At 52.5% G+C, this 7,858-nt stretch overlaps 1 protein-coding gene across 4 annotated transcripts; it reads left to right on the top strand.

The window, feature by feature from the left end:
* The first annotated feature begins 896 nt into the window (after nt 1–896).
* On the top strand, nt 897–7,771 carry LOC117200908 (keratin-associated protein 10-10). 4 transcript variants are annotated; one of them, XM_049699390.1, is made up of 6 exons: nt 898–1,068; nt 1,307–1,605; nt 2,163–2,306; nt 2,560–2,715; nt 6,954–7,315; nt 7,634–7,771. In XM_049699390.1, exons 2-5 carry the CDS (start codon nt 1,510–1,512, stop codon nt 7,065–7,067), a joined length of 510 nt encoding a protein of 169 aa, XP_049555347.1. In that variant the 5' UTR covers nt 898–1,068; nt 1,307–1,509; the 3' UTR covers nt 7,068–7,315; nt 7,634–7,771. The 4 variants fall into 4 exon arrangements, with proteins under 4 accessions (XP_049555348.1, XP_049555347.1, XP_033282027.1 ...); XM_033426134.2 differs by having other exon boundaries at nt 900–1,068; nt 1,307–1,342; XM_049699391.1 differs by lacking the exon at nt 2,163–2,306 and having other exon boundaries at nt 897–1,068.
* Nucleotides 7,772–7,858: the final 87 nt, after the last annotated feature.

Here is a 7,858-nt window from a genome sequence, read left to right as displayed (position 1 = left end):
AATTGGGCGATTGGGATTGACATGTATACACTGATGTGTATAAAATTGATGACTGATAAGAACCTGCTGTATAAAAAAATAAATAAAATTAAATTAAAAAAAAAAAAGAATCCGCCTGCCAATGCATGGGACACGGGTTTGAGCCCTGGTCCGGGAAGAACCCACATGCCGCGGAGCAACTAAGCCCGTGAACCACAACTACTGAGCCTGCGCTCTAGAGCCCGCGAGCCACAACTACTGACCCTGGGTGCCACAACTACTGAAGCCTGCGTGTCTAGAGCCCATGCTCCGCAACAAGAGAAGCCACCGCAGTGAGAAGCCCGCGCACCGCAACGAAGAGTAGCCCCCGCTCACTCCAACCAGAGGAAACCCACGCGCATCAACGAAGACCCAATGCAGCCAAAAATAAATAAATTAATAAATTTATTTTTTAAAAAAGAAAAAAGGCACAAGATCTGACGTGGGTGGGAGGAAATCACTTTGATAATGATGTGAAGGTTGAAGAGACCAGATGATGGCTCTTAAATTTGGGTACTGTCAATAAAAATGAGTGGGGGGGTCAGGTTGAAAAATTATTGAGGATAATTCTATACAATTAAGAAGTGTCTCTGAGTTTTACAATATCCCTGGGAGGCAGGCGTTTCCCCGTTTTACAGAGGGGAAAATGGACTCAGTGAGGCGCAGTGATTTGGCCGAAGTCACACAGCCAGTGGGCGGTGTAGCCCGGGGGTTCAGGCTTGCTTTTGCAGCGCCGCAGGACCCAGCACACGATGAGGATCCGAGCCAGGCGGGTAGCGGCGGGAACTCTCGCCATTTCTACTCGGTAACTGCCGCAAAGCCCAGCGGACATCGACTAGAAAGAAGAGCGGGCGTCCACAGACTGGAAAAGGGAAACGAGGGGCGCGTAGAAGGAATTTTGGGTCTGAGCGGCCACCGTAGTAGCGGCGCTCTGATCCCCATGACAACAGGGAGAAGCAGCGGGAGGCTTCTGGGCGGTGCAGTAGCTGCGGCCGATTGGAGCAAACAAGGAGCGGAATCCGTGAACTGCCCGCGGCCCCGAGGGCGCAGGTGATGGGGATAGTCGATGGAGGGAGCCCGGGGTTTGGGGACAACGGTAGGATGTGGCCAGGGTCGGGCTGGGGCCTTCGAAGGAGGCGCTGCCCCGAGTCCCCATCATCGCTGTCCGGACCAGGGACCGTCGTTGGGCCTCAGTTTCCCCAAACGGGAAATGGGAGGAGGAGAATGGGCATCCCAGGCTAATGGCCCCTCTCAGTGTCTGAGGCCCAGGACTTTCTCTCCTCTGCAGCTCCTGGACTGACTGGCGCTGTCCTGCCCAATGGACGTGAGTCCTACCCCTCTCTGGAGCGGCCCCCTCAGCGCCCTCCACTCACCCTGACTTTGCCTGCCTTGGAGCCTGGACTGGAGAGGGGGCTCTTTACCCAACATAGACCCTTCCAGCTCAGGACAAGAGCTGTGAGACAGAAAGAGAGTTGCAGGGACAGCCTTCCCATGGAAGGGCACATCCCACTTTGGCAAGATGAGGAGCTAGCCAAGCAACAGAGAAGAAAAGGCATCCCAGGCAGAAGGAACAGCATGGGCAGAGAGGTGGGCGTGAGAGAGAGGCCAGGGCATTTGGGGAACTGCTAGGACTTCAGTATGGCTGGAGTGTAATGGGGGAGAGGGAGAGGTAGGCAGGGCCAGATTGAGGCCTTTGTCGCTGAGATAAGAAGTTTGGACTGAGTCGGTGGGAGCCATTGATGGACCGCAAGGGAGGGAGGGATACGCAGGACAGCTGGTGTGGAAAGGGTCACAACTGCAGGTTGCAAGACAGTTAGAGGCCAGTACTGTGGGCTGAGGGATGGTAAAGTAGTGCAGTGGAAGCAGAGACAATAGATCTGTTTGGAGAGGCATTCTGAAAGGAAAGGCAATAAATCTTGGAAAAGTCTAGAATGACCAACAGGTCCTCGATGGTGCTGAAATGGGGATGACAAGAGAAAAGGCAGGTTTGGGGACAAGACAGTGTAGTCCTATTCACTCTCTTCCCACCACCTGGTGGCTCTTCCTCCCCTTTTCCCAGCCACCTCCCGTGTCCCTCCTGGTATTTCTGTGTCCCTGCAGCCCCTCCGCATCTCCTCATCACCCCTTCCTCCTGTGCTGTCCAGGCCTCCTCTAGCCCGTGGAATCCAACCCCGGCTCCCGTCAGCAGCCCCTCCCTGCTGCTCCCCATCCCTGCCATTGTCGTCCTCGCTGTGGGCATCTATTTGTTGCTGCTGGGCCTAGTGCTGCTGACTAGGCATTGCCTGCTGGTGAGGGGCCTGGTGAGGGCTGAAGGGTGGGCCTGGGGGAGGAGGAACCTGGTCAATTTTTCCCCTCATTTGTAGGCCCTTACCCTGAGACACCTTTGCCATTTAGTCCCCGCATCTGTCCCTTTCGTGGGACCAGGAGATCCTCTTCTCGTCCTCAGCTGAACCTTCTGCTGCCCCTCTCCCCAAAACTGAGTCTTGGCTGTACCTCCCTACCTGCCGCCTGGCCCAGAGCTTGAGCCCTGCCTTCTCTTAGGCCCAGGGCTGCTGCACAGACTGCAGCTCCCCCTGCAGGAAGCAAGGCGCCTCCAGGCCCCAAGACTGTTGCTGGACCTGCGCAGAAGCCTGTGACTTTCCTCTGCCCAGCCCAGCCCACTACCTGGATGCCTGCTGCCCCCAGCCCGCCGAATCTGTGAGTTCTCGTTCTGGCCCGTGAGTCCTGATCTTGGTACTCTCTGTGCATTCTTTTTTTTTTTTTCGGTACGCGGGCCTCTCACTGCCGTGGCTTCTACTATTGCGGAGCACAGGCTCCGCACGCGCAGGCTTAGCCGCCATGGCTCACGGGCCCAGCCGCTCCGCGGCATGCGGGATCCTCCGGACCGGTGCACGAACCCGCGTCCCCTGCATCGGCAGGCGGACTCTCAATCACTGCACCACCAGGAAAGCCCTGCATTCATTTTTTGGTTCAACAAAATTTATTACTGAGTACCTATTCTAGGCCAGGCACAGTTCCAGGTACTGGGTCAGGTGGAGACAGCCAAAAACAACATATCAGATATTTTCTGGTAATGAAAGCTACTTGGAGAAAGGAAAATAGGGCAGCATCTGGAGAAAGGTAATGTATGTAACATGTAGGGCACATTTCTACTTCTGAAAATGGTAGTTAAAAGAAAAGACAGCCCCTCACAGAGCTCCTTCTGTTTGCAGAGTAAACACGATGTTCTAGATACTGTGCTACCTGATTAACAACCCCGAGAGCTGGATATTTTTAAAAACCTATCTATATGTATTTTTTTAATTACAAAGTGTGCATGTAGAAATACATAGAAAGTACAAGTCACTTTATAAACTAGCTCTCTAACCAAGGTTGCTACATTTGGTGTACGTCCCTCATATACTAATACACATACAGTACTATCACTGTTGTATTTTACTATTGGTAAAAATGTAGTCATACCACATATACCACACAGACTATTTCCTCACATCTGCCACTTGCCCTTTTTAACGTGGCATCACACCTTGGTTACCTATCCATGTTTTTATCCTCCTTTTGCAGGGGAATAAATTGGCTCAGGGAAATTTAGTCACTTTTCCAGCATTCCACAGTAGAGTCTTGCACAGCAAATTGCTCCTTCATGTGTTGAAACAGAACCCTCAGGGAGAAGCCTGGCTCACAGAGGACAGGCCAATTTTGCATTTGTGGCTTTAAAGCCACATGTTAAGTGTAATTGACCACCTTCCTAGGCTCTGATGATTTTGGGCTCAGAGATGTAGACAGCAAAGCTCCTGCCCTTGAAGTGGGGACCTTCCCCAGGGAGGGAAGAGTAAAGGGAAAAGACCAAGCAAATTCATAACTCGGGCAGACTGCAGTTGCAAATCCCTGCAAGATGTTTTGAGTTTCAAAATAAATTATGGGGCAAGGAGTTCTCCTCTTTCAGGTAATCTGCGTCTGGTTTCCCAGGGATAGCCTGGAGATGGGGCCCAGGGCTGGGGCTAGGGGGACAAAGGGGAAAAAGGAGAAGACCCTGGGTCCTCAAACCTCCTATTCTATAAGAAATGCTCAATTGCACAATGATTTCTGGCCCCCTCTCCTGGGGACACCACTCCCTTCACCTTCTGTCCGCGGGGAGGGAAGAGTCAGAGGCCTCTCTTCCTCCTTGAAAGTGAGGTGCGCTGTCAGGAGGGACTGGCTCCTCCCCACTGCCGCCTCCAGGGCTGCAGGGCGTCCAAGCTGGAGACCTCAGGTCCTGATCCTACCCGGCTTCTGCCAGAGCCAGGAAGGATTCTAGAATGACAAATGGTCATTCTTTCCTTGAGCTGTCTTTCCACAAGGCACAGTAAGGCCTCTGTGCTCTTCAGTTTCCTTATGGTAACAATAGCCGCCACAGATATTCCAAAGCTCTTGCTTCTTCACAGCTGTAGAAACTGAGGCTTACAGAGGCCTAAAGCCTGGGTGGAGCCACACCCAGGCTTCTCTTTCTCTCAGGGAGAGACCTGCCTATGTTACTTCTTTCACAGGTATGTCATGAGGACCTAATTCATTCATTCATTTATTTATTCACTTATGGAAGATTTATGGAGTCACTGTTGAGGCACTGTGCTGAGCCTCGGGGGCGCAGTGGGAACAAGGCAGACACGGCCACCACGGGGCTTACATTCCCGCAAAGGACAGAGAAATAAGTAGGCAATGTGAGAAATTGCCTCACATTCTGAATCGAGGGTAAGAAATGATGCAATCCAGGGCAGTGGTTGGTTCTCAGCCCCTTGTGTGATCAGAAGCTGGAACGAGGCTTAAATGGGAAGCCAGGCATCCAGGCCCCATGCCCAGCAGATCTGGAATGGGATCGGAATTTGCGAATCTTTAACAAGTTCTTACACGACTGACACATACCACCAGGGTTAAGAGCTATTGCTGAGGGAAAAGCGCTGTGACAGAGGAGCTCCCTTTTGCTGAGAGCTCCCTCCCTACCAGGCACCGTGCTTTGTGCCTTCCACTGATTCCCCACAGTGACCCTGTGAAGTAGGTGTTATATTTAAAATATATTTCAGAGATGAGGAAACTGAGGCACAAATCATGAATTAGCCACACCTGGGCCTGAACTAGATTCAAACCCTGAGCTCCAAACAGTAACGATGGCTGGCCTTCACAACCTCAAAGTGAAAGAAATCAGAGTGAAAAACTACAGGCCTAGAGAAACACAGGGCTTAACAGTCATGTGGAGCCCTTGTTTAATGTACTTAAAAAGCAGATTCCTTCCAGAAGCCACAAGGCTGCCTGTGAGAATCGAGATATCCATTAGCTAGTTATTAACAACTAGAGCCAAACCCTTCCAGGGGGCAGAGCCAAAAAATGCTTTTAATACCCTCTTCTCTGAAGCGAGAGCAGTGGGACCTCTCTCAGCCCCCAATTCTGCGCACAGAATGACGCTGCAAGTCCTCCAAAAACCCACAGAGTTGACTTCAGCCCAGACTGGGACTCCCCAGAGACACCCCAAACCACACCCCCATCAAACACAAGGAAGCCACCTCGCTCTCTCCCCTCCACCATGATATACTTCTACCTCTTTCTAGAGAGACAATTCTTTTAGCAGGAGCAGATGCCCTCCCCTCACCGGAGCCCCTGGTGATATCTGATCTCACCAGTCATCGGACACTGCACCCCGAAACCTCAGCTCTTCTAAAGGTCATTCCCCTATTCCTGGCTTGGCCCGGTGTCTGATTGAGCTGTGCAACTGTGACTGTCACTAACTCTGCCTTAGGCCTCAAGGAGCCAGCCTTGTCACACATCCTGGGTGGGTCCTATTCCAGCCACTTGGCCTGACTCCAGTCCCTGCCTGCAGCGGTGACAGATCATCTGTGTCCCAGGGCAGAAGAGGAGTGGGTCGGAGTGGACCGGTTCTCCCTTCCTAAGGGCTTGCTGTTCCTATTCCCCAAGAGGCAGACCTTCTGTCTCCCCTGGGAGATGAGAAGCCCTCTTCTTCCTTCTTTGCCTAAAGAGGGAAAAATGATATGCTTTGATTGATCCATTCATTCAACATTCATCTGTATCTCAGACACCTGCTGAGCGTGAGTCCCCTGGTAGCTCAGTGGAGATGGGAGATGAACTGTCCCTGCCTTAGCAGACCCTGAAAGAAGCTGCTATTCATGCCCCTGGGAAGCAGTTGGTCAGGGGGCATCTCAGGACTGGGAGCAGGCAGGCCCAGACCCATCCCAGCCCCACTCCTTCGTTGTATTCCTTTGCACGATCACTCCCCTCTCTGAACCTCCGTTTCCTCTTTTGTAAAGAGGCCCTCTACTCAAGGTTCTGATAAATAAAAGAGATGTAACTCCTTTTAAACATTAAAAAATTAAATCTGCAAATTACCATTTTTAAGGAAAACTAGATTTTAAAAATCATTCATGAACATAGTCTGTGCCTGGCACAGAGTAGGTGCTCAGAAATAGAGGATGAATGAGATCCAGCTTCGTCTCAGGCCAAGGAAGAAATCCACAAAACCAACAAGTTGTTTTCATCATAGACAGTGTGTGTGTGCTTTCCCAGTCTAACGACTTTGAATTGCGTGTTACAAGAGAAACATCTCTGAGCTGAACATTGTGACCTAAGCGTGGGTCCAGGGCCAGCTGTCCTCTGGTCCTCAGTCTCCTAATCCATAAGATGGGAAGAAAGAAAGGACCCCGCACCGCCCACCGAATGATTTCTTCCAGCTCCTGAACCCAGCTGTTAGGAACATTGCCTCCTTGCTGATTTCTCAACAGCAGAAAGAATTGATTTGTTCCCAAGAATGGTGAATGGCACCCTCTGATCCACTGGGCAAATGGGACTTTGCAGGCCACTCTGTTCCCTTCTCCCCTGAGAAGGAAACAGCTTCAGGCTCTGGTCCCCCTTCCTCCTGCCCAACTCCCTCACCCCGTTCTCCTCTCCCTCAGGATTGGGCCCCTCGCTGCCCTCGCTGCTGCCCGCTCTGTGACTGTGCCTGTGCGTGCCAGCTTCCTGACTGCCAGAGCCTCAACTGTCTCTGCTTTGAGATCAAGCTCCGATGACAAGACGCAGGGTCCCTGCCCTTTGGGGAGCGGCCAGCTCCCAGGGCCCACAGGCCCTGTACCCTGAGGGGCCTCAGGACACTTTTCTCCAGGCTATTGGAACCACAAATGGACTACCCAGCTCACCAGCCTGGCAACCAGCAGTGGAGAGCCTGCCTCCCTGCAGAGTGGGACTCAAGGAGCCCTCCGCCAGCTGCATGGCGGCCCCTTTGGAGGGCCAGAAGAGAGAGTGGCTGGTGCTCTGCCAGGTGCCCCTGCCCTCCTCTCCCCCTCCCCAAGTAAATGATCGTATTTGAAGGTGAGGGTGGGGGACACTGCTCACCACAGTGAGCATTATGGGGCAAACTTGGGCCTTGAATATCAGGGTGTAGGGGTACCCCAGGCACACCCTGTCCATGGACTCTTGGTTATTCTGAGGTGTGAGTGTAGTGCCTGCATCTGCTCTCCCTCTAAAGAAACAGGCTCCGGAGAATCACAGCAGCCAGCGAGAGGCCCGGAGTCAGGGGAGCAGAGGAGACAGGGAAGGCCACGGATCTGAGTCCCCTACCCTCCTTTCCTCCGCGCAGATCCCTGTCCAAAGATTTCTCCTGACAACCTTTTGAGGGCATCAGTCTGGATTTCCAAGGAAGAAATTTCCTCTGAAGTACTGGTGAGTGGACAGGGGACCCTCCCCCCACCCCCAAAGAGGCAGGCCCACAGCTTCCTCCCCATCCTTCACTTTAGGCCCCCAGCTGGCATGAATATCAGGAGCTTCAGGTTTCCCTAAATATAGATCCCCTGCCAGGGGATCT

Source organism: Orcinus orca, chromosome 16 (genome assembly GCF_937001465.1).
Source record: "Orcinus orca chromosome 16, mOrcOrc1.1, whole genome shotgun sequence".
NCBI lineage: Eukaryota > Metazoa > Chordata > Mammalia > Artiodactyla > Delphinidae > Orcinus > Orcinus orca.
This window is presented reverse-complemented; position numbering and strand designations above follow the sequence as displayed.

Coding starts and splice junctions, on each gene's coding strand:
- LOC117200908 (XM_049699390.1), top strand. CDS start 1,510: ATGGAAGGGCACATCCCACTTTGGCAAGATGAGGAGCTAGCCAAGCAA. Junction 2,307..2,559: donor TGACTAGGCATTGCCTGCTG/GTGAGGGGCCTG, acceptor GCCTTCTCTTAG/GCCCAGGGCTGCTGCACAGA. Junction 2,716..6,953: donor GCCCCCAGCCCGCCGAATCT/GTGAGTTCTCGT, acceptor CCTCTCCCTCAG/GATTGGGCCCCTCGCTGCCC.